Source organism: Myotis brandtii, unplaced genomic scaffold (genome assembly GCF_000412655.1).
Source record: "Myotis brandtii unplaced genomic scaffold, ASM41265v1 scaffold1704, whole genome shotgun sequence".
Classification (NCBI taxonomy): domain Eukaryota; kingdom Metazoa; phylum Chordata; class Mammalia; order Chiroptera; family Vespertilionidae; genus Myotis; species Myotis brandtii.
The window spans coordinates 265,342-291,073 of NW_005356277.1; the positions used below are offsets into that span (position 1 = coordinate 265,342).

Consider the following 25,732-nt stretch of genomic DNA (forward strand, 5'->3'; position numbering starts at 1 on the left):
ATTCAAACAATTAAAGGTTAACGATTGTTGAAATTATGTTATAGTGCCCAACCAGCATGGCTCAGTGGTTGAGTGTCAACCTATGAACTAGGAGGTCATGGTTGGATTCCCAGTCAGGGCACATGCCAGGGTTGTGGGCTCAATCCCCGAGGTGGGGCATGCAGGAGGCAACCGTTCCATAATTCTCTCTCATCATTGATGTTTCTGTCTCTCCCTCTCCCTTCCTCTCTGAAATCAATAAAAATGTATTTTTTTAAAAAAAGAAAGTATGTAGTAGAAATCAGTACACTGGGAAAGAAAACACAATTTAGATATAAATTTGCTATACTTAGAGCAAGAAGATGTCAGCAAAATAACAGATGATGTATATTTAAGCTACATCCTGCTAAGCTAATTGGGAGAAAGAAAAGTGTTGAGGAAATGCTTTTGTTTTAGGCATAGTAAATCCTCCCCACCCTCCCATAATTAAATTTATAGATTTTTGAGATACGTAGATTATCCTGGATTACTCAGGTGATTCAACATAGTTACCAAAATTCTTAAGAGCAGATAGCCTTTCCTGGCTGTGGTCAGAGGGACACCTGACTATAGAAGGAAGGTACAGAGAGATGTAATTTCACTGGCTTTGAACATGAAGGATGTGCGCCAAGAGTCAAGAAATATAAGTAACCTTAGGAGCTGGAAAAGGCACTTGATTTTCCTCCAGTGCCTCCAGAAAAGAATGCAGGCTTGCCAACAGCCTGATTTTAGCCCACTAAGACGTCAGACGTCTTACAGAATTGTAATGTGAGTTGTTTTAAACCATTGTTTATAATAATTTATTATGCAACAATAGAAAACTAATATAGTAGCATTCTGACATAAAACACACCATAAGAAAAGCTTTAGGTGTAACATGGTGATGTACTTGTTTTATAGTGTTGAAGTACAAGGCCGAGTATTAACAGATAAGGTAGTGAGAAAATCAGGTATTGAATGATGGAAAGGCTTTGTGCATATAGAGAGCCTTGCCATTATCTCATAACTTTTTGGATAGCTATTGAAAGGTTTCAAATGTGGTAATATTTGCCTTTAAAAAGATATTTCTAAGAGTTAATCTTAATGTTCAGGATGATAGGCTAATCCTGGGGAAGTTTTAAATCTGAATTAAAACAGCTGCAGTGGGAATAAATGGGGGAAAGAGAATTTTACTAATGGATGATCTTCACAGTTTGATGATCAAATCTTGTTTAAAATAGGTATTTACTTTCATACCTACACCCAAGCATTATTGTCTTGCAAATGAGGACAAGGCTGTTTTTGTAGTCATGACAAATAAGCACCATGCCAGCCTCCTATTTAAAACTCTATATACAGAAAAATCAGTCACATATGTCTGTACATAGTTGCTTAGTTGAATTTGTGAGTTACGTATAAATTATGTTTGTCTTATAACAGCAAAACAACAACAACAGAAACCCTAAATAATTTCCTTGTCCCTCTCTCTGCCCATTCTCAGAATACCACTTTAGTGGAATTATTACAATAGTCTTCTGTTGACCTCTCTTCTTCATCTCAAATCAGTCCATGTTACTCGTGCTTGCAGATATGCTATTCTTAAAGTTTGATTTATCTTGTTAGTGTTTGTTGTAGAGATGAAATTGTCTGTTCAGGACCTCATACATTTAGACATTTCAAGGCTTTTCTAGGTACTCCAAAATCTTCTTTATTCATACTATACAAAATTTTTTCTCATTATTTGCCAAATTATACTCTCTATTCTAGTCAGACCAACATCCTTCATAGCTGCTATGTTCCCTGCTAGTCTACTTCTCCTTCATAGTATGGAGTGACTGTGCATTGTATACCTATAAATTGAATAGATGCTACTTGAAAAATAATATCAATCTTTCCAAATTATACTCCTTCTTTAAGGGCTGACTCAAACCCACCTACTCCATTACATAATGTTTTGTTTCAACTGCTCTTAAAATATTCATTAAACCTCTGTGAATCATATCATATGTCACCTGATATTTCATCTTTCCTATTTAATATTGTATTCTTGACTTTATTACAAATTCTGTACAGCACAGATTTTCACATTTCCCTTCGGTTTTCCATGAGATAATGACCACTGTGGCGCTGAACGCATAGTAGGGTGCTCATAAATACTTACTATTTGATGATTTATTACCTCAATATTCAAGTTCTTATCTCCTACATGTAGTCAACAACTTCCCCAAGACCTTCTCCCGGATTTGTCGAGTCTTTACACAATAAACTATGGGGTTCATTAGGGGTGGCAGCAACAAGAATATATCTGCAATAAGGATTACAATGAGGGGGCTTTTGTGTTGGGCAAAGCGGTGCATGGCAGCCAGGGTGATGATGGGTACATAGAAAATGAGCACAGCACAGATGTGGGAGACACAGGTATTGAGGGCCTTGAGTCTCTCTGCCAGAGATGCAATGCTGAGTACAGTCTTTAAGATCATTATGTAAGACAGAACAATTAATGCCAAGTCCAGCATAGTACAGAGAGCAACAAAGAAGCCATAGATCACATTGATCTTGTTGTCAGAGCAGGCCAGCTTCATGGTATCCTGATGCAGACAGTAAGAGTGAGAAAGGAGATTCTTCTGACAATATTTTAGTCTCCTGAGAGTGAAGGGGAATGGAAGAACTAAGAGAAGGCTCCTGATGGCTAAAATCAGTCCCATTTTAGCAACTCTGTTGTTAGTGAGGAGAGAAACATATCTCAGGGGATTGTGAATGGCAAGAAAACGATCCAAAGACATGACCAGAAGCACTGAAGATTCCATGACAGTAAATCCATGGATGAAGAATTCTTGAGCAAAGCAGGCATTGTGTGAAATTTCCATGGCATTAAATAAGAAAATTCTCAGCATGGTAGGAAGGGAGGAAAATGACAGGCCCAGGTCAGAGATGGCCAACATGGCAAGAAAATAATACATGGGCTCATGAAGTGAGGGCTCTGTCTTTATGATAAAGAGAATGGTACTGTTGCCCATGATGGCAACCAGGTACATGAGGCAAATGGGGATGGATATCCAGATGTGGGCATGTTCCAGTCCTGGGATTCCAATCAAAAGAAAAAGCTGGACTTCAGAGTTATTGAAAATAGACATGAGTGGAAATATGAGCTCTTTATCCAGATCTGAAATCACATAAACAAAAACAGTCACACTTTTAGATAAAACTTAGTGTGGTAGAGATAAGTAGCTCATTTATGTACTGTATTTAGAGACATATTTTTCCATTCTATTAATAAAATGCAATTTTCAACATTTCTTAAAAGTCCATAAACATGTTTACGTTCTCTAACATGGGAATTTCACTTACAATAATTTATCTTAAGGTGGTAGTTTTTCAATATTTTATCCAAATATGAAAATCGTTTCAAAACAGAGCTACTTTGATTAAGTCAGTGACAGGCACTTAGAATCTTTCCCTCTCTTTTCCCACATGATCTTCAGTAGTTCTCTTTTGGTTTCATGACAAAATCCCTAACTTCTTGGGAGAAAGTTTAAAAATAATAGTCTAAGGAAATAATCAGAGATCCTTGAAAACACCTACACTATGGTAAATAAGTATTAAATGCTAGAAAGTACATGTATAGACTAAGTTTTACAATTATGAGGTAGGTATTTATTGTCTATATTTTATATATGAGTATAAACACCAATCTAGGCTCAATAAAGCACAAACATAAAAATATTAATATTGATTATACAATTTTTTTTTAAAAGAAGTGGGAGAAAAGGAGCACAGATACACCTTTGGGAGTTATGTATCCTTATTGTCTTCATGTTTGTACTCCTTCATGAAATGGATAGTTCCTAGCTCAAGCACCTATGAGCCACACTACAGGTTATCATTTTATTATCTCAAGGGAAAGTGTTGAAGCCATACAATAATATCATGGGCTTGTGAATCTTAGCTCTCTTGAGCAAATTATATTTTATCTCTGAGCAAATTAGGAAAAGAAATTCTAAGTGAAATAAATTCAAATAACTCCATTTCTCTTTATAATGTAAAATTTTTCAATACACCTACATATTAAATTAAGCCCTGATTTTATTGTGAATTGAAATTGTATTTTATAATTCTTTAGAGAATAACCAAGAAAAATGTAATACATAACAAGCAGACCTTGACTGATATTTGATCTTTTAGGGGTACTGTCTACACAGATCTGGGTTTTTTTTAGCTTGTAAATGGAACTGCATCTGCAAATGGAGTTTGTCATGACTTTTTATCTCTTATCATGTCAGCAAATCAAATGCCAAGCCCAGAGAAGGTGTATTTTGGATGGTAGCAGATTTTCAAGTACCATGAAAATCATTTTGTATATAAGCTGTCAGAATGCCTATTTAACAATTTTTATTCTAACCCTTCTTTCCCAGGAATCATAAGAAAAGTTCTCATTTTCACAAACACTTAATTTTTACTTTATTTTATTTTCATTTTTGGCAGATGGATATTGACTTGGTTCTTCCAGAGAATATGTCTGTCATGCATATTTATTATGGTAGTTTCTACACTGTTTTATAATGTATTGTTTTTATGTATCTCTACCCAACACAACCCCACCACCGCCATATATACTGACTGCCAAATACTGCAAAGCATAGATAAGATTTTATTTATATTCATATATCTGTCATCAACATAATTTCTCAGCAAACATGCAAAGAATGAATGTGAGTGAAAAAAAGTGTAAGGCCCTAACCAGTTTGGCTCAGTGGATAGAGCGTCGGCCTGAGGACTCAAGGGTCCCAGGTTTGATTCTGGTCAAAGGCATGTACCTTGGTTGCGGGCACATCCCCAGTAGAGGGCGTGCAGGAGGCAGCTGATCGATGTTTCTCCCTCATCGGTGTTTCTAATTCTCTATCTCTCTTCCTTCCTCTCTGTAAAAAAAAAAAATCAATAAAATATATTTTTAAAAAAGTGTAAGACATGTAGAGTCATCTCTTAGTGCCTTCTCCCTTTCTTCTGTGATAGTACCCACAGGATATTTATGCTCACTCTACTCACCAACATTTTCAGTGATAAACTTGACATTACACAAAGTGTGCTTTTGGACATGGAGTCTGAACTTCAAGAGAAATAACCCTACAGAGCTGTCAGGTCAGAAATATTGACATGAAGTTGGTATCTGAATTCATGAAAGTAGATGATATCACCCAGGAAAATGTACGAAACACAAAATTTAAATTTCAGTTAGAATTGTGAGGAGAAGCAAGATTGTTCAGAGCATCTTGCCCAATCCATCAACATGGGAGAAAATCTAGGAGAGTGGATGGAGTGGGAAACAAAGGAGAGAGTATTCCAAGGAGGTTAGTCGTCAGATCTAACATCACCCAGATCTCTTAGAATTTCCATTCCTTAAGTTAAAGAAATCAGCCCTCAAGTCTGATGCAAAAACATCTAGGTATAAATTTCAGCTTAGCACTGAATTTGGATAAGCTGCTTAGGCCTCCAATCAGATATTTGCTCTTCTGTTAAATACTGTAGAAAACAGTATCTATCTAAAACAGTAATTTTATATACTATTATAAATGATTTAACATAATTAAGACAATCAGTCAATAGCAGTGCTAATTAATTATTTCAACAAAAATTCTGTAAAAAATCATTCCCACATCAAGTCCTAGATTGCCTTAAGAGGGATTTTTTCTTCTTTAAATTGACAATAAGACTTACTTTTATTTGTTATACTATCAAGAAAATGGGACTCTACTGCTATCAGAATTAATAAAATCCTTTTTAACCTTCAGGCCATGCAATCTTATCTCCACTTACACACACACACACACACACACACACACGCCACTTTCTCTTCCTCCCCATAGTCATTTCTTCAGAAGTAAACTGTTTGACAAAGCCATAGGTTTAAGTTTTCAAAGGGATTTTCAGCTACTAGCACTTACCAAAACTGGATGCTCAATATGTCTCAATATGTCAATATGCTCAATATGTCTCAACTTTGACTTCCACCTTATAAAGATGTACCTCTTCCTCTTTCCCTCAGGGTTGTAGACCCTCGGGAGAAATAGAAATCAGCCTGCTCCCTGGGATCTCTGAATGAGTTTACAGAGAAAGTGTTGGGCTGAATGTGTTAACTCTTTGGTATCCAAGATCCCCAGCTGGAGCTAGAGATGAGGTGTAATGCAAAGCAATGGGAAAACTACTCAAGTGAGAGGTAGAAATCATATTGATCAAGAAAGCTTGACATGTAGCATTCATAGAGATTATGTAATATAGTTAAAAGAGCAAAATATTTTAGTTTCAGTTTGAGGTCAGACCACTTTATTTCACCTCAGTTTAATTAGCCACAAAATGGAAATCATAATACACAAGTATCAAATATTCATACAAGCATCTTACAAACTACAGAATGGCTTACTAATTATTCCCTTTATTCCTTTGAATGTTTGGCAAATGCCATTGAAAAAGCATTGAAATAGACATGTCCTGCCACTTAGTGCTGGATTTCCAACCAGGTATCCCAAAATTACATGCCTTCTATACTGTATATGGCATTCACTAGAAGCTATTTAAATGCTATCTTTGGGGTTTCATTATATCTTTATAATTATACAAGTCCTATATTGTGGTTCAATATCTAAATTAAATAATAGTTACTGAAGGTTATGAAGTGATATGCTATTTCGATGATAATTTAAATGTGTGTGTGTGTGTGTGCGTGTGTGTGTGTGTGTGTGTGTCTCAGTGGCATGGCTCAGTGGTTGAGCATCAACCTATGAACCAGGAAGTCATGGTTCAATTCCCAATCAGACCATATGCCCTGTTTGCAGGCTCCATCCCCAGTGTGGGGTGTGCATGAGGCAGCCAATTAATGATTTTCTCTCATTGTTGATGTTTCTATCTCTTCCTCTCCCTCTCTAAAATCAATATATATATATATATATTACTTAAAATAAAGTTTTGTCTGAATAATGCAGTTAGATCATACATTAATAATAAACAATGATATTTGATAAAATTCAAAAGTATAATTTACAAAGTTATAGCCAGGCTATACAAGATGCACATCTCTGTGAATAAGAAGGAAACAGAAATTCACAACATTGACCAGGGATAAGCCTACTCATTGCTGGGTTTCATGTCTGGATAAGACAATCAATTATTGTCTGAAAAATGAGATTAAACATTCTCCATGGGATATGAGAGCGTCTGAACCAAAATGACTTCTTAAACACCAGAATGGGCCATTCTAGAGGATATTTTTGCTGGCCATCCTGTCTTCTTGTAACTTAACCGTTTATTATAAGACAGCCAGACTTCCAACTGCCAATATCTGCTTCCCTTTAAGTTAGAGTCTCGATGGGTAGGCTCTGCTTATACACAGCATTGCAAAGTGCTTGAGATAGAAAAGAAATGAGCAAAGCTATAACAAAGAAGATAAAACAGATGGGACAATGAAGAAACAAAACAATGATGGACATAAAATAAATGTATTAATAATTATATTAAATATACTTGATTAAAGACCTCAATTATAATACAGCATTTGTCACACTGAATTAAAAGGCATGCTGATTATAAAAGTTGCACATGAACTATAATGACACAGGTTAAAAGAAAAAGATATGTCATGTGTGCAGAAGATATGCTGTACATACCAACATATATGGTGAATGTAGCCATATTATTATCAGAGCATATGAAATTTAAAGCAAGCCATGTTACCAAAGAAAAAGGAGAGATTTTGCAAAGACAAAAGAACTCATAGCAACCTTAATGCTTTACATGTAATAGGAAAGTTTCAAAAAACACAAAGAAAAAGTAACAGAACTAAAAAGAAAAAGACAAATTCATAATCAGATTTGGAGATTTTAACACTTCCCTCCTTTGAATGCTACTTGGTTACATATGTAAGTAAAAATCATTTGAGCTGGTCACTTCAGATTTCTGCATCATACTATAAGTTATATTTTAATAATAAAGGGGAAAAATTGTCATTGATTATAAGGGAATAAAAAGAAACAAAGATGGTGAACCTAATCTAAAATGTCAATTTATTTGGAATGAAATTATTTCTCGGTAGGCTCAGCTGCTTTCCCTAATCTCTGGGGCAGGGCAGGTTCTCCTTGATATGTTCAGGACTCTACAATCTGAGTTAAAACCATGGTCCTAAACCAGGCCCTCTGCTGGGAATTTCTTGGATATTCCTTAGGGAAATAACTTCTTTAGAGAGGGCCTCAGAGCTGGAGGAATTGGTGTCCCATGAGTGCAAAGCTCAGAAGACAGCTCCAGGAGTCTGGGACCTATAAATAAAGGCCTTGGGCACAGAAGCTGAGCAGCCTCTAGCCTACAGTCATTTCTGTTTCCCTTGGTGGTGAAATGGTAAGTTCAGCAGGGCCCTAACGTAATACTGCCTTATAATGTGCCTGTCTCCTGAAGTGTGTGTGAAACATGAGTACCCTAAGAACCAGGACTTAGAGAGGACTCTGAATAAGGCTGACTGCTTGAAAGCTCCATAGTTTTTATATAAGAGGGACTTACTTTTTTTTATGTTTAATTGCATGAAGGAATGGAGGGAACTTTTTCTTTGAGCTATGTTTGCCTGAGAAGAGGAGAGTTTAACTTAAATTTGGGGAAGAAAACTGCGAACATTTAAAATGCACTAAGTCTCCTTTTGGCCACCCATTGTCACTATTCCCTTCACCCATCTATGGTTCATCCTAAAAAGTATCCTTTATTCATCCACAGTTAGACAAAAATGCTAGATAGAGTCAGAACTCTAAGTGAGATAGAGAAATAGGAAAACTAGTCTGATGAAAGGCTGCATTTTCTCTGCCTAACCAAAGGACTGGAAGTCAGACATCCCAGGGTCAGAAGTCAGACCATGGATAACCATCTGATCCACTAGACTAAAATCAGAGGAGAGGGCTGTAGTCTGGAAAGTGAGGACAAGTAATATGACATTATGATCTCAAGTTGTTAGAACTTTGGACTAGAAACAAGGGAGCGACTTAGTTATGCCAAAGGAGTCACATGCAGTTAGAAAGGAAGTAATACAGGAGCTGTATACGGTAGAGTGGCATTCGGCTGGAGAGTAAGACACAACCAGGTTTGAATCCAGTTCTATCTCTTACCAGTTGTTGCTTTCTTTCCTAACTTACAGAGCTGAGATAATAATAGTGCTTGCCTCATAGGGTTGCTCTGAGAATTAAATAAAATGATGTATAGAGTTTAAGATATCATTCATCTGAGAAAGTATCCCTGAATTTTAATTCTTATTAGTAATAAAAATTTGGGGCTTTTTTTAAGACAATCAATTTACTTAAGAAATATCTGAGTAATTTTTTTACATAAGACACCATTCTTGAGAAATGCATTGGGTCCTTTTAACCATAACTATTGCTAGTAAGATGTTTATTATATTTCTGATTGATCAAGGATTTACCAACTATATCGCTTATCCTCAAAACAATTCTGCTATTTTACTGCTTTCTGTGCATCAGAAAGGCTATAAGGCCTCACAGATAAATGTCTGTTTTCAAGTTCACATAAAAAGTAGAGCAAACATTTTGAAAACGGAACTGACTGCTTAAATGGTCTAACACAATGTCTGCACACAGTAATCACTGCCAATGTTCTCTTTTTCCCTACTTTTAAAAATAACTACCCCTCCCTCACCCCCACCTTGTTAAGAGCCATCTCTTATCTTCCTCACCTCTGGATCTGGCTGAACAGGTATTGATTATGCCCTTTTGCTTTTACTGTTTCACAGCTCATGCTACTTGCTGGATTTTGCTACCAACAATTTCTATGGGCCATTTATCTCCCCTTTGATGACGTTTTCTCAGAAATGAAATTGAAATGACTGATGTTAATTAAAATAGCTCTAGAGGTAAAGCACTGGAACTGGCATGTAATACAGTTCAAGGCTCCAGGCTACCTTCATATTTATATTACTTATTAAATCACTAGTTATTTATATGCCCTCCATTATAATGCAATCTCCTTGGGATTTATTCCATTTTTAAACATATTAAATAACACAAGATAGAAAGCATGGTATAATTAAAAAGCTTAAAATCAATGACATCAGTTCAAAACATGTCTGTTCATAATAATATGTGGGGGTTTTTTTTCAATAAATTAGTTAATCTCTCTGTGCTTCATTTTCAAATTTGGAAAACAGGAATAATAGTACCATGTAGTGATTAAATAAAATAACAAATATAAAACATCCAGCACAATGCAATAAAGGTTAATATTCACCCCTTGTTTCCCTATTTCCTATTTCAATCCACTCTAATTTTCTTCCTCTCTTCTCCAAAACTATGAATCTGGGAATAAGATGAAGTATCCTATCTATCTATCTTTGAAGTAATTTATTTATTTATGTATTTACTAATTACATAATGACATATGCAAAGGCTAATGAGTCATCCTGATAAATGTATTTTTAATTTTATGTATTTATTTATTGTACTTGTATTGAATTATTTTAATATTTTATAAAGAAAAATTTTAAACTAATACTAACCTTATAATATTCTAAATTGTATTTACAAAATACAAAAAATAGTCCAGCTTGTGTGGCTTAGTGGTTGAGCATCGACCTATGAATCATGAGGTCACAGTTTGGTTCCCTGTCCGGGCACATGCCCAGGTTTCGGGCTCAATCCCCAGTAGGGGGCATGCAGGAGGCAGTGGTTCAATGATTCTCTCTCATCATTGATGTTTCTATCTCTCTCTCCCTCTCCCTTCCTCTCTGAAATCAATAAAAATATATTAAAAAATAAAATATAGAAAATGTTTTGTTACATCCATAAACACACTGATAGTGTTTTAATAAAGATATTCACTTATTTATTTTATCTAATAAATATTATTGAGAGTTTACTATATGTATGCTTATAAACAAAAATTTAAAATTTTAAAAGAAGTTTATTCAGGCAATAATTTATAAACCCAGAAATGCAGCCTTCAGTATGAACTGAGAATATATTCCAGAATGGAGGCATTTGGGCAGGGCTCATAAAGGCAAAAGTTGCAAGGAGGTGATGATCAAAGATATGGGTTGCTAGGGGAAACAAGGCCATAAACTTACATTGTTTGTTTTTTGATTGGTGAAGGGAACTGAACTTTCAATACTTGGCTGACTCAGTGATTGAGCAAGTGGGGTTGTGAAGTGAGAACAATGGGTGATATATGATTAAACATTTATCAAGTCCTAGTTTCAGCCCAGGCCTGTAGAACAATGAAGCTATCTTTGATCACACAATAATGGCACAAGGAGCATGATTTATCAACAATGCAAGGAGTACAATTTATCAAACAGTATAATCAACACAGTGGGGCTGCTGGCTCTGTGGGTAGTTCTGGAGCCCAAAAGAGCAGTCATGCCTTGCAAGCAGCTTCAGAGCTCAAGCTTCAAAAAATCCAAATTTGGGTCTAGGAGGTATGATATTAAAGTTTTTATACTAGTAAGTCCTCATACCAGAGGGGGACAAAGCAAAGTTAGTTCTGCAATGGAATTTGCCTTCTTATGGTAAAAACTAGATAAGAACTACTTAAAATAAATAACAATGGAATAGCATATGACTGAGGCAGCTAGGGTGGTCACGGAAGTCCTCTCTTAGGATGTGACTTTTGAGAAAGAGCAGTTAGAGCCAAGGAAACAGCAATTACAGTCCTGAGAGGGAAAGCCTATTGCAATGTTTGAGGAACAGCACAGAGAAACGTGGTTGTAGCACAGAGGTTTCTAGAAGTCATATCCTATTAGTCCTTATCAGGGGATCGATGGACAGAGGGAGGAGGGTGGAGTGGGAGGAACATATGTAATAATTCAATTATAAATATAAATTTTAAAAATAATATATAGATTGTAATATAAATGTAAAAGAAAAAGAAATTATCAAAGAAATGAGAGACTAGATGCATAATAAAAACTTTTCCATGTATGAGATTTTTGCCGCTTTTATGTTGATAATTAAACTTTTAAATAAAAGTATATCTAATCCATATATTATATAGATAAGTTTTGCAAACAGGCTGGGGGGAAGGGGGTGGAGAAAGAGAGGCATTAAAAATAACTATGACAATGGCATGGAGAATGAAGTTGAGAAAAAGGCCCAGGCAATTGGGAAGAGAAAGACAAGAAACAAGCAGCACTTCCGATCCTCCCAGAGGCAGAGGGTTAAATCCATGCTTAAAGATTAACCTTAGCAGAGGGATATTTAAGGGGCATAAACTGCTTTGTGTGTTAAAGAAATTTGTCATTGTGATATTGTGATTTATAGTAGGAAATATGCATTTGATTTTCATCCCTGTTCCTAGCACAGGACTCTTTTGGAATTTCCTAAGTGATGGGAGCAATAAAGATGTCTTTTATCATGTTAATGAGGTGACTTTTGGACCTCATCTGAGACTGGAGGCTGGTTGCCAGGAGAACCAACCATAGGACTAGAGGGTTGGAACTTTCAGTCCCACTCCTGACCTCTGACCTCCAGGGAGAGGAAAGGGCAGTTGATTGAATCAATTGTCAATGGCTAATGAATCATCAATTATGCCTAAAAGGACAGGATTTGGAGAACTTTCAGGTTGCTAAACACATGAAGATGAACACATGGAGATGCAGAGGAGAATGGCATGCTCAGGGATGCATGGAACCTCTGGGTGCTTTCTTCAGACCGTGCCCTATGCATCTCTTACATCTGGCTGTTCCTAAGTTATATCTGCCGGGATTCATGTCCCAGCATCAAGAAGGGTTCAGGAATCTGGAAAAGGGGCTGTGCGCAGATGACATAGAAATCCAGAGACTAATAAAGAGTCAGGAGATGAGATATAATTTTGAAAGGCATTGGGGGTCAGAGGACCTTCAGCTAAAGGAACTGAAGACTCCCTCCTTGTCTAGGACCCTTGCTTTTATTAACACAATTTGTCCTAAGGCAAGGTGCAGATAATACATTTCAAAGGGTAAGGTTTCAAAGGGGACAGAAGCATTGTCAGTTTGGGGAATAGCTTAAGGCTGTTCAGGTGTTTGGCCAGTAGGAGGCAATAACATGTAGATTAAGATGCCCTTTAACTGTCTGGCAGCCACAATCAGTTTCCTATTGAGGTTTGGCGGAAATGCCATTAGCCATTCCCAGCAGGTGACTATGTGTGACTCAACCCTGTTGAGTCCCCAAGTCTCATCAATCTTTTGATGAAACTCTTAAAATTATGACATGCTGGAATTGGTCTATGGCATCTATCCTTTCATAACACACTAATACTCTAGTGTGTCAATGGGCTTCCTTTGTTCTGTGAGCCATTCTAGCAAATAAATCAAACCCATGTTGGGGGTCTTGGGAACTTCTCATTTACTAGGATAGCCAGTTGGCCATAAGTACAGAAAACAACCCAGATTTGTGATTTGCATATGAAGTCCAAGGACGGGGTGGTGGAACCCTACAATCTGTAGCCAATTGATCAGAAACACAATTGATAACCTGGACTTTTGATTGGCAGCTGACGTTAGGGAAGGGGCTTATGTTGTAGGACTGAGCCCTTAATCTGTATAATATGATGCTATTTCAAATTAGATAGTATCAGAATTGAGGTGAATAATTTTATGTCACCCTGGTGGTATTCTCTTTTTAAAAAAATCTTCATTATTGAAAGTATTACATAGGTCCTCCTTTTCCCCCCATTATCCTTGCTCCCATTCCTCCTCCCCTGCCAGGCCCTCACCACCCTATTGTCTGTGTCTACTGGTTATGCATATATGCATACAAGTTCATTGGTAGATTTCTTCCCCCCTACCCTCCCCTGCCTTCCTTCTGAGGTTCAACAGTCTGTTCATGTTTCTATGTCTCAGTGTATTTGGTTCATTAGAGTCCACATATGTGAGATCATGTGATACTTACCTTTCTCTGACTGGCTTATTTCACTCAGCATAATACTTTCCTGGTCCATCCATGCTGTTGCAAATGGTAAGAGTCTTCCTTTTTTATTACTGCGTAGTATTCCATTGTGTAAATGTAACATAATATTTTTCATACACTCATCTGCTGATGGGAACTTAGGCTGTTTCCAAATCTTAGCTATTGATATTAGCAACACTGAGCACATTTCCTGACAAATAGAACACATTCAATCACTATTAATTGGATTTTATTAAACTGAATTGATTTCTATTCTGAGACCCAATTCCAACATGTATTAGTGGGGAGGGGACTTTCCACACAGCACCAAGCAATTACCAGAATACCACCATGCAATTTACAACACCTGGTGGTGTTCTGACAATTGCTTAATGTTGTGTGGGATGTCCCCTCACCCCCTAATCAAGATCATTAACATTAAGACACAAATGGATCTTAATGAACTTACTGGCTACTGTGGAAGACAGAGAAGTAAATAACAAGCCAAAGGACAATTTCAGATGCATTGAGTAAAAGAGATAAAAGTTATTGTAGAAGTACATAAATTCTGCTTGGTGTGATCAGGATGAAGACTTCAAGGAGCAAGCAACTCCTGATCTGGCCTGATTAGAGTTGCTAAAGAACTTGTAACACTTTTAAAAGACCTCTTCATGCTTGCATGCTGGGGAGTATAGAGGTGAGAGAGTGGCCAATACCCAGATCATGACTTAACCACTGCTTTATCCTTTTGGGAAGGCAGTTCAGGCTCCTAGAAGAACATTGGTCCTTAATGACTACTCATTAATGTCTCATTCTAGAGGATGAACTAGCTGAAAAGCTGGATTTCTAATTCCTAATACTGTTGTCAACAGTCATCTGACAAAGCTGAGCCTCTCAATTAAACCCCCACTTTCTCTAGCCAAAAGCGGTAGAAACTGGTATGCTTTATGTATCTTAGAACCATATTGTTCATGATGAACTTAATTCCACAAAGAGAAACCTCTCAAAGGTACGTAGTTAACTCAGTTGTCCGTGAAAAAAGTTCTATAGTTATAGAACATCTATTTATTTTATGGTGTCAAAAGAAAACTGATTGCCCTAACCGGTTTGGCTCAGTGGATAGAGCGTCAGCCTGCGGACTGAAAGGTCCCAGGTTTGATTCCGGCCAAGGGCATGTACCTTGGTTGCGAGCACATCCCCAGTAGGAGGTGTGCAGGAGGCAGCTGATCGATGTTTCTCTCTCATCAATGTTTCTAACTCTCTATCCCTCTCTCTTCCTCTCTGTAAAAAATCAATAAAATATTTTTTTTTAAAAAAAAAAGAAAAATGATTTAGAGAATACCAATCTCCCTCATCACCAACAGTCCAGTTGACTAAACCACATGATGATAGTCTGTGTTAGACTGTAGACAGAGTTCAAGAACCCCTTCTCTCCTCCCATGCTCAAGGATAGAGAGCACTACTGCTATTGATAGTCATTTTTAAGAACATTCTGTCTGCTTACAAAAACGTGGGATTTTTCACTGTACTTAAGGAGAGGGTTAACAGTGAAGCTCACATGGCCTACTTTCTGTCCTTTCTTGGTGCTGCTTCCTGTGGAGAAATTGTGAGTAAAATCACCTTTGGAAGCTCCAGGCTTGGCCTGAAAATTGTTTGGAGCAAAAACCTCTAGAAATTGGAAAAACCATTTATTATTGGCTCTCTTAAAATCTAATTCCTGCAGTTGGCTTTTTTTTAATTGCTTTTACAGTATGTTTTGTTTGTTTGTATTTTTTTTTATTGATTTCAGAAAGGAAGGAAGCGGGAGAGAGAGATAGAAACATCAATGATGAGAGAGAATCATTGATTGGACGCCTCTTGCATGCCCCCCACTGGAGATCAAGCCCACAACCCAGACATGTGCCCTTGATAGGACTCAAACCTGGAACCCTTCAGTCTGCAGGCCGAAGCTCTATCCACTGAGCAAAACCAGCTAGGGCTTTTTTTTTTTTTAAATTCTAATCTCACTCTGAACCAAGCAAAAAGAATTACCTTGTATAACTTTTTCATTGGATTGGGGATAGGGAGGGGGAAAGCCTAATAGTAAAGGGAGAATTTATTTTTATGTGGGTATTTTTTTTCTGAGGACCTTGTGGAGAAGTGTGATTGATCAAGACACTACTTACATTTCTGGTTGTCTTTGTCAATTAACATTATCTGTCTCTATTATTAATTGTCTGTTTAGAAGAAATATCTCATTCTTATTCTTTAATATGAGAAATGTCTCAAAATTGTATTTTTTTGTTTATGTCTCAGACAAAAGTGCTGAAAGGAGGTGAGATGAGCATAATAGATTCATGTTGAAAGTGTCCTTTCAGCTCTGGAAATATTTTCCAACTGATTTATCATGCACATTATCAATTCCTCTAACACTGAGATCCCCACCTTCTTTCTGATTGGAATCCCAGGACTGGAGCATGCTCATGTATGGATCTCTATTCCCATCTGCCTCATGTACCTGGTGGCCATCCTCGGCAACTGTGGCATCCTCTTTGTGATCAGGACAGAACCCTCGCTCCATGCACCCATGTACTATTTCCTCTCCATGTTGGCTATCTCTGACCTGGGCCTGTCCCTCTCATCCCTCCCCACTATGCTGAGGACCTTTGCTTTCAATGCTACCGGAATTTCCCCAGATGCCTGCTTTGCTCAAGAATTCCTTATCCATGGATTCATGGATATGGAGTCCTCAGTGCTCCTGGTTATGTCTTTTGACCGCTTTCTGGCCATACGCAACCCTCTGAGATACAGCTCTATCCTCACCAATGCCAGAGTTGCTAAGCTGTGCTTGGTGTTTTTCCTAAAAAGCCTGCTCTTAGTGCTCCCCTTTCCTTTCGCTCTCAAAAGCTTGACATATTGTAAGAAACACCTGCTCTCTCACTCCTATTGTCTCCATCAGGATGTCATGAACCTGGCTTGCTCTGACAACACAATTGACTTTTTCTATGGTTTTTTTGTTGCCCTCTGCATGATGTTAGACAGTGTGTTCATTGCTGTGTCATACGTCTTCATCCTGAAGACCGTGATGGGAATTGGATCCCATAAGGAACGGCTCAAAGCCCTCAACACCTGCGTCTCCCACATCTGTGCTGTGCTCATCTTCTACGTGCCCATCACTGCTTTGGCCTTTATGCACCGCTTTGGCAAACACAAGTCCCAAAGTGCCACGATCCTCGCTGCTGATATCTTCTTGCTGGTGCCACCTCTGATGAACCCCATTGTATACTGTGTAAAAACACGGCAAATTCGTGAGAAGATTCTAGGGAAATTTGGTATAAAATAAAGGTATGGGGGAAAATGAGGCAGGGTCAGCCAGGATCAGGGACTAAAATAATACCTTTCTAAAAAAGTATTATGGATGATTTATTCTTATGTTTCTTAATCATTCTTACAATCAGCACAATACATGGACTGGGCACTGAGATCTGTGAACTTGGGATTGATCTGGGCATTGACAGGTATATCTGCAATATCATTAAAATCATGAATTAGCACACTGATATGGAATCTTAGATACAATGCTTACAGCATAAGGATAAACATACTTGGAAGTAAAGATTGTACACCTTTATAGAGAATGAATATGAAAGGAGCAAACCAGTTACTGATTTTCTTTCAGGCAGTCTTCAGATATGTTGTATTTGTTGAGGGGTCTGAAGTCAATTTAATGCAAATTCTTGATCTCCCATTTACGTAAAAGAAGTTTGTTATCAAGTATGAGTTGGTTTAAGATTTTCTTTCTTTGCTCTTTCCTTAATAATCAAATGTTGGCATATCACCGGTGGTTCCCATTTGAATTATGACAAATAAACTCCCTCTTTACAACAGACCATCTTTTTTTCTGTATACAACAGAGTTCCAAAAAGGTATAGTTACTAAAAGGGGCACAGAGGGACTACTTCACCACTGGAGATAAATAGGAAAGCTAACAGTACAGAATATGTTAAAGCATTGATGTTATTGATTAACCACTCTAAAATATATGTTCTAAAATAATGGCTCTCGTGCTTGTTCAGGTACTTGTTATTTTGAATTATGATATTTTCAATTACACTAAACAAGCTAGAAATTATTTTAAAATAGGGGAAAATATGATAATATGAAACTGTATTCATGAATATATGGTTCTATTATAAAAAGATAAATAGCAAACTGAAGATGAATGGCTATCTCCAATGATTTTCTATAAAGTTTATCTGTTTCTTATTCATATGTTATTTGTAAGTAGTTCAGAGCAGACAAAGGTATAAAACATAAACTTTAGAATAAGTCAATCAACCCTTTTAAATGTGTATTGTGAATTAGGAGAAAACAACTGGTAATAAATTTCAATGTTTTACTATCTAAGGTGAACTCACAAATAATATTATTTCCATTTAAAAATTATTTTGAAGACGTTCTCTGATTAATAAATATTCTTATACATTTTGTGTCTCCAGGTGAGTTCAACTGAGTTTTTATTGTTCAATAACTGACCATGTCTAGAACCCATAGCCCAATCCGGAAAGGAAGGGACAATCTTTTGCACCTCCTCCCAGGTTGTTTCAGATTGTGCTCTAATTGGGAGTTCACATGTCGGTCTCTCTTACATGCACTCTGTTTTTTCAAAAGAACTGTACACATCAAGTGTGTTGGCATGTCTCCAGTACTTGTACAGTGTCTATCAATGACCCATTTTCCAACTTGTTTCGGGAAAAACATAGTAAAAACAACAAAAAGCCTTTGACAATTCAGAATATGATGATAAATTATAAGCATGCAGAACATTTGGAATGATAGAAAACTATTGCCAAAATTAGTAGGAAGTAATTAATAGACTTTAAGTCAAAAGAGCTGCCCTGAAAAACAGTTCATGTCCTATTTATGTACAAAAAAACAAACAAAAAGAGCAAACAGGTTGTCATGAAAGAAATATAGAAGAATACTAATCTTCCTTCTAGTATTTGTCCTCAATTCAGAAGTTCAAATCTTTACAAGCCAGAAACAGTCCACATCTGAAGATGTCAATAGATGTTATTTCTGGATCAGAAGAGTGAAGAGGCTAAAGCTTATTTGTTATCTTCAATTATAATATAGGTTTAATGCATTTTTCAACCAAGCTTCCAGTAACATTTTATTGAGAACTTACTAAAATAATTCTAAAACTAGATTTACAAGAGTAAACTGGAGAATATAAAATTTAAAAAGATAAAAACTATAATAAATTTTATATGATAGTAACATTTATTAAACAGTATAAAATTGTGAGTAGTTTGCTCAACAAATCAATAGGAAAAACAAAGAAATAGATCAAACACACCACGATGTACTATGTATAATATGAAATAACATATATTTAAGGAATATCAAACAATGTTGAAAATAAATTGATTATTCAAATAATACTGGTAGAAAAAAATTACAACCTATTTTAAAAACCATGTTTGTGTCTGATCTTTTATCCACACAAAAATAAACTAAAATAAATTAATAATTAAATACAAAAATAATTTTTAAATAAATAAAATATACATTTGAGTATTCACTATTATCCTAATTTGTAAATATATATGTATATGCATAAGTATTGGCTTAATAAAAAGATTATATCACATTTTATGTAATCTCTCAATAGGATTATGAGTAATTTTTGAAAGTTTTTAATACTTTTCTCAGTTTCTCAATATATTCACAAAAATTTAATGAAATACAATACAGGATGAGGCAAAGGTAGGTTTACAGTTGTGAGTACACAAAGCGCAGTTTATTCTTGTATTATTAGTAATTATTGTATTATTTTCCATACAAACAAATGTAAACCTACTTTTGCCCCAACCTGCATATATATGGATAATTATATATGTATATATGTGACATTAGCAATTAGAACAGCCTCTAAACATATTAAATACATTCCTTGAAATGACAATAAAGGACAAATTCATGTTCTATTAACAATTACTATAGAAAATGTTTTTGTTTTGAGCAAGTGAGTTGCATTTTGAGACTGATGTGAAAAGTATTATTTAGAACAATGAAAGATTAACATACATACTGCAGATTACTTTATACATTGATTATCACAAAATTGGAAGAATGATTACACATTTCTACAATTTTTTATCTTATAATTTTTCATACTTTAAAAAGACACTACAACCCTTGAGGCATTGCTCAATATTCAAACACAGCTATATTTCTGAAGTGAAAGTGTGAATATTCACTCAATAGTGAATAAATAATGACCATAATTATATTCACATCAGTTTATGTTAGCTTTTGCTGCCGATAAGTTTTAGCAACAAACTTAAGAAAAAAATTTAAGTGTTTTTCCAGATGTTTTTAAATTTATAAATTGTGAATAGCTGTGGATCTTAAAACAAACAAACAAACAAAACTTTTACAAAGGTCTTCCAAAGGAGCAATTAAGGAGCCATTGATATTTGTAAGAACTGATGAGGTCAAGTTTGGCTGGTTAGATCAGAGTGTGGTGTGGGATTTCTACTCACACAGATTGATTTCAGGATCAGTCTCCATTGTTGTGTGATGTTCTCTTCTCTCCTATTTCCTAGTTCATCTCCACTGGCCATTCTTGGCTTCTGTACAAGTCCTTTCCCTTCTCTAAGCATAGCAAGGCCTGCGCTTATAATCATGAATATTGAGAAATATTTGGCATTTTATATCATCCCCTAAACTCCTCAGAGAATACCATGTCACCTAATCTAGCACTTCTAACATGCTCTCTTCTGTGACAGTTCTCTCCTCTCCATCCCCATGCCTCTAATTCTTAGCTAAATCACATATCCAAAATTCTCATCTAAATTTACAAATTCTCTGAAGTCTCTTTTCTCTAGTTTGTTTTATTCTGGGCTTACTAAGGGACAGTGTGACTAAGAAAATGTTTTCTGTCCTTAATTTGTGCTCTGGAACAAGATATCTAGAAATCAGATGCATCTTGTGACTCTTGAACTTTGCATAGTAGTCATGTTTTATCCTGTTGAGGGGGATAGAACCAAACAAACATTTATTTGGCAGTGATATGAGAATGAAGAACTGAAATTTGAAGTACAAAATTGTGGTATAATGGAATACAAAGACTTCCCACAAAGTGCATGATGCCAAGAGACGTTCTGGTGGCGATGCTGGCCTTGAATTCTGAAAAACTGAATTTTATTCCTAATTGCACTATTTTCTGGATGATCCCGCACTGCTTAGTCTCCACTTAAAATACTGGCTTCTGCCACACACTTTTGTGTATGGGACACAACACCAGGGATATATCAAAAGTACCTGAATAATTTGGGTAAAAGGGAAATCACACAAACCATTTTAATTAGAAATAATATGTAATATTGTAGTTAATGATTAGAGAAAAGGGGTTTGTGGTTTGGACAGAGTCAAAAAGTTTTCAGTACTTGAATTGAACAGAAAGCTTGAACCAAACAAACCAGAGTTTGGGAGTGGTAGTCCCAGTAGGCCAGGAGTAAGAAGTTGTAGGGGCGGAGACAAGTGTCTTAGATCAGAATATCTGCTTGGTTCCTTGGGCTCAGACATGAATTATCACGAGGAAACAATTATCAGAATAATTATCAGAGTTTCATAACTAGGTGTGTGCAAGAAAAGTTCTCCCAACATCCTATCATCCCTATGCAGAAGTTACTTCTTCACAAAACAAATAAAGGTCATTTGAAGATTCCCCATTAAAAAATATCAGTCACTATGAAATTCTACAGTGACAAGAACAGTAAAAGTTTGAGGAGCCTAACAGCTCAACCCAAGAAACAGGGCGAAGAGATAAAAGGTATAATCCTGGGGCAAAGGGACTGTGGAATCAGAATCAGAACTGTATTAGAATATCTAGGCAATGAGGAAAATAATAAGGCAATGATTGATCTCATATATTGAATTCATTGGAGGTCTAATAAAGAGCGATTGAAACTGAAAATTTCACTTTTACTAAGGAGAAACGGGATTAAAGAAAAGATAGAGGTTCAGGGAATGCATTTGTAAAGAAACAGAGCTCTCTAGAGGTGACTCTAGGAACTGAAAAGTGTGCAACAATGTCCTCCAGTTTTAAATCACAAATTTCTATGTACATGCCTTTGCAGATTAAAGAAAAGATAGAGGTTCAGGGAATGCATATGTAAAGAAACAGAGCTCTGAAAAGTGTGCAACAATGTCCTACAGTTTTAAATCACAAATTTCTATGTACATGCCTTTGCACACACCTGTAACTTTTTCATTTACCAGCTCAAGATAAAAATCTGTATTGCCCCTAGGAAATTTGACTACAAAAATAAATGATTTTGTTCAACTGAATGCAAAAACTAAAACTGTCATTTATTTGTTTTCTGTTTAAGAATTACCATTTTTAAGCATAAGTAAATTGTTCAGCTGAAATAAAATGATCTAATTGTTCTTTTAACGTGCTCAGGAGTCCATGTAATGGTTTTAAATATTTGAGTAACATATACATAAATAATTTGGTTTTGAATTGCAGTGGTTTTAAAACACTTTTTGATAAGCTTAGGGGAAAATTATTCTCTTCTTTCTGTTCCAAGAATTTAATTGAAACTGCCTCAGTAACCAAAATGCCTGAGGATGAGATGAACCCAAATCCCTTTCCTTAAATCTGATTTATGGACCAGCAATTTCTCCCCTTCAATTTTACCCACCTGTAAGACTCCTCACATTGGAGCCCCGTGAACCTTTAGATTGGAGCAGCCGGAGCACAGCCTGGCGGATGGTCTTGGTCTTCAAGCTATAAATTACAGGGTTCAGGACAGGTGGTAAGAGCAAGTACACATTGGCCAAAATGCTACAGACCACCTTAGGGGTGGAGTTGAGGAGGCGGTGCGTAAAGGACAAACTGATCATTGGCACGTAAAAAACAGTGACAGCACAGAGGTGACAGACACAAGTGCTGAGAGCTTTTTGTTGCTTCTTGGGGGCTACAATGTTCCGGACAGTACGGAGAATTAGGGCATAAGATAAAAGAATGAACAATAAATCCGTGCCGCACAGGTAGAGCTGAAGAAACATGCCCAAAAAGCTGCTGATCCAGGGGTTGGAATATGAGTATTTGATCACATCTGGATGGTAGCAAAATGGGTGGGAAAGCTCCTGGCCTCCGTGGAAAGAAACACTCTTCAAGGCTAGAGCCATGGAAAAGAGGAAAATTACTTGTCGTAGGCAGATGACCAGTCCAATCACCAAGATCATCATGTGTGTGAGGACAGTGGCATACTTCAGTGGGTAACAGATGGCCATGAAGCGGTCAAAGGCCATGGCTTCCAGCACCGAGGACTCCAAGAGAGAGAAGCCATGTACAAAGAGCATTTGAATGCGGCAAGCTTTAAAGCTGATCTCCACGGAATGAAACCAAAGAACCCCAAGCACAGTGGGGAGGGTTGAAATGGTCAGACCTAGATCAACAACTGACAGCATGGAGAGGAAATAGTACATGGGCTTGTGGAGACTCTGCTCAACAATGATGACAAACAGGATCATGCTGTTTCCCAAGAGGGCAATGGTGTACAGGCAGCAGACTGGGATAGAGATCCAGATGTGAGCCACTTCCAGCCCAGGGAACGCAGTGAGGAGGAAGGTTGAAGAGGATGATGTGGTGTTATTGACAATTACCATGGTGGGTTGAGGATGCACTCTGAAAAGGGAGCAAAAATGAGAGTGTGTCATACTGAGCCTTTTTCCAATCCATGACTCTTTTATAAACTCCAAATCATAAAATTATTTCTCTGTATTCAAACCCCCAATTTAATTACGGTACCTATAACATCATTCCCTTGTATCTTTAATTTTTCTGTCAGAATCTGGTCTCATTTTTTTTCCTCTACTCTTTCCCAATTATAGCCATCAAGCTCTCTAAGTTCATCTGCATCCTACTGCTCACACAAGCCCTGATCTGAAATAGAAAATGTTTATAGACTTTTTCCTCTACTCTTTCCCAATTATAGCCATTAAGCTCTCTAAGTTCATCTGCATCCTACTGCCCACACAAGCCCTGATCTGAAATAGAAAATGTTTATAGACATACATCACACATATGCACACACACTTACAGAACAATGACAACCAATGGGTCTTTGTATTAAGTCTCCAAACTATATAAGTTGCTCCAAAAATAATAGAGAAGTACGTAAGAGCCACAAGGTACCTATAATAGCAAACTCCGTGATGTCCTTGCTGGAAGTTATTCTGGAATGTTGTAGCCAGAGGTATCCTTATACCTGAATCATCAGCCAGCTTCTCCTAGTAGACTCTATTAAGAATATCCTTTTGCCATAATGGGTTTGGCTCAGTGGATGGAGCGTCGGCCTGCGGACTGAAAGGTTCGATTCCGGGCAGGGGCATGTACCTTGGTTGTGGGCACATCCCCAGTAGGAGGTGTGCAGCTGATCAATGCTTCTCTCTCATAGATGTTTCTAGCTCTCTATCTCTCTCCCTTCCTCTCTGTAAAAAAATCAATAAAATATATATTTTTTAAAAATATCCTTTTGTATCAGGGATTCTTTATTCCTTTTCCTGTAATTCCCCTCTTCCCCACTTCACATGCATATGAGTCATATTCATCTTGTGCTCTAATTCTGTTTCTCTTTTCTAGAACCACTGAAATAATGGGCATTGTCTCCTTTATTCCGTTTACACCTTGGGGTATTTGTTTCTACTCCTTCCCATGGAAATCGACCATGTGACTTTGAGCCAACCCATAGTGAGTTGATGCCCTGTGAATCCTGTGAAAAATTTCTAACAGTATTCTGGAATACATGACTTGAGGTGTCCTAATCTAGGCATAGTAGGTAAAACACCATATAAAAGGCATGGTCACACAGCAACATGTGATGAATGACTTTGTAAAAAGCATGACTGGGATAGAAGTAGGAACTAATACCTAAAAGGGAGTCATTAAAGGACAGGTAGGCATTACAAAGATGAGGTGACATTACAAATGAGAATATCAAATAGTTCACTGGGTGGAAAAAGTCCACAGAATGATAGCTGTAAAGAAAATAGAGATGGTGTCAAAAGGAGGCATGCTCTGTAATCCATATTTAAGATGACCATGGCAATTCTATTCAGGATTTGTTCACTGAGTGTTGGTGTCATCCTGACAGATTTTTAAATTTTGACTTAAGACATTTAGTCCTCAACAGAGAGCTAATGAGGAGTTATGTGCCTAGCCCACTTGTTCTATGGATTTGGCTAGCCATTGTATTCTTGTTTTTCAGTTATCTAGGTTTTCTGCTTTTTTGCCTGACTAGATACAAGGAATTTGCATCTGAATAGATATAAGGAATTCACTAGCAACAGATCCTGCCAGTTGTTATATAAGAACAAATATGAGGGATTGTTAGTAATTTTCTCCCCTTCCTTCAGTCGACCGAAGATGGTGATAGAAATAATCACTATTACTCCAAAGGGGGAAAATAGACTAATTGCTCTTTCAGGTATAATATTTAGTATTATTATATTATACATGGCTGAGATATAACAATAAAAATCAGGAAAACTAATACCAGATGAGATGTGGATTAGAATGCTGAATTAAATCAACCTCTCAGACTCGTAATGACTATTTTGATGCCAGTTACTGTGAGGATGGCCAGGGAGACAGGAATGAGTAAAGAATAGTTTCTGTATTCTAAAGTCTCTCAACCTAATGGAATGTATAGTGTGAGAAGTCAAGGCAAAATATTCATGGTAGGAAATTAATACATGGGAAAATGAGGGAAGACTAGCCAGACAAGAAAGCAGAAGGCTATTAAAGATTTCTGTTTCATTTTTTTCCTCTCAATCTGAAGATA

The 25,732-nt window shown here is 36.7% G+C and overlaps 3 protein-coding genes across 3 annotated transcripts in view; 1 reads left to right on the forward strand and 2 right to left on the reverse strand.

Moving 5' to 3' along the window:
• Window positions 1-2,153: 2,153 nt before the first annotated feature.
• Window positions 2,154-3,160, reverse strand: LOC102253560 (olfactory receptor 51A7). The gene has a single exon (XM_005863057.2). It carries the CDS (start codon window positions 3,129-3,131, stop codon window positions 2,193-2,195), a length of 939 nt encoding a protein of 312 aa, XP_005863119.1. The 5' UTR covers window positions 3,132-3,160; the 3' UTR covers window positions 2,154-2,192.
• A 13,118-nt stretch (window positions 3,161-16,278) lies between these two features.
• On the forward strand, window positions 16,279-17,214 carry LOC102246099 (olfactory receptor 51A7). The gene has a single exon (XM_005863038.1). The coding sequence runs from the start codon at window positions 16,279-16,281 to the stop codon at window positions 17,212-17,214; it is 936 nt and encodes a 311-aa protein (XP_005863100.1).
• Window positions 17,215-17,309: 95 nt separating this feature from the next.
• The window catches only part of LOC102253865 (olfactory receptor 51T1), a 12,000-nt gene continuing 3,577 nt past the window's right edge, over window positions 17,310-25,732 (reverse strand). The window contains exons 2-4 of the mRNA XM_014537049.1: window positions 23,869-23,936; window positions 22,586-23,574; window positions 17,310-17,395 (exon numbers count right to left, since the gene is read on the reverse strand). Coding sequence (XP_014392535.1) covers window positions 17,310-17,395; window positions 22,586-23,574; window positions 23,869-23,936 — 1,143 coding nt within the window. The remainder of the gene's footprint in view (window positions 17,396-22,585; window positions 23,575-23,868; window positions 23,937-25,732) is intronic.

Bases quoted from the DNA above. Each gene is read 5' to 3' on its own strand.
- LOC102253560 (XM_005863057.2), bottom strand. From the start codon at position 3,131: ATGTCTATTTTCAATAACTCTGAAGTCCAGCTTTTTCTTTTGATTGGA.
- LOC102246099 (XM_005863038.1), top strand. From the start codon at position 16,279: ATGCACATTATCAATTCCTCTAACACTGAGATCCCCACCTTCTTTCTG.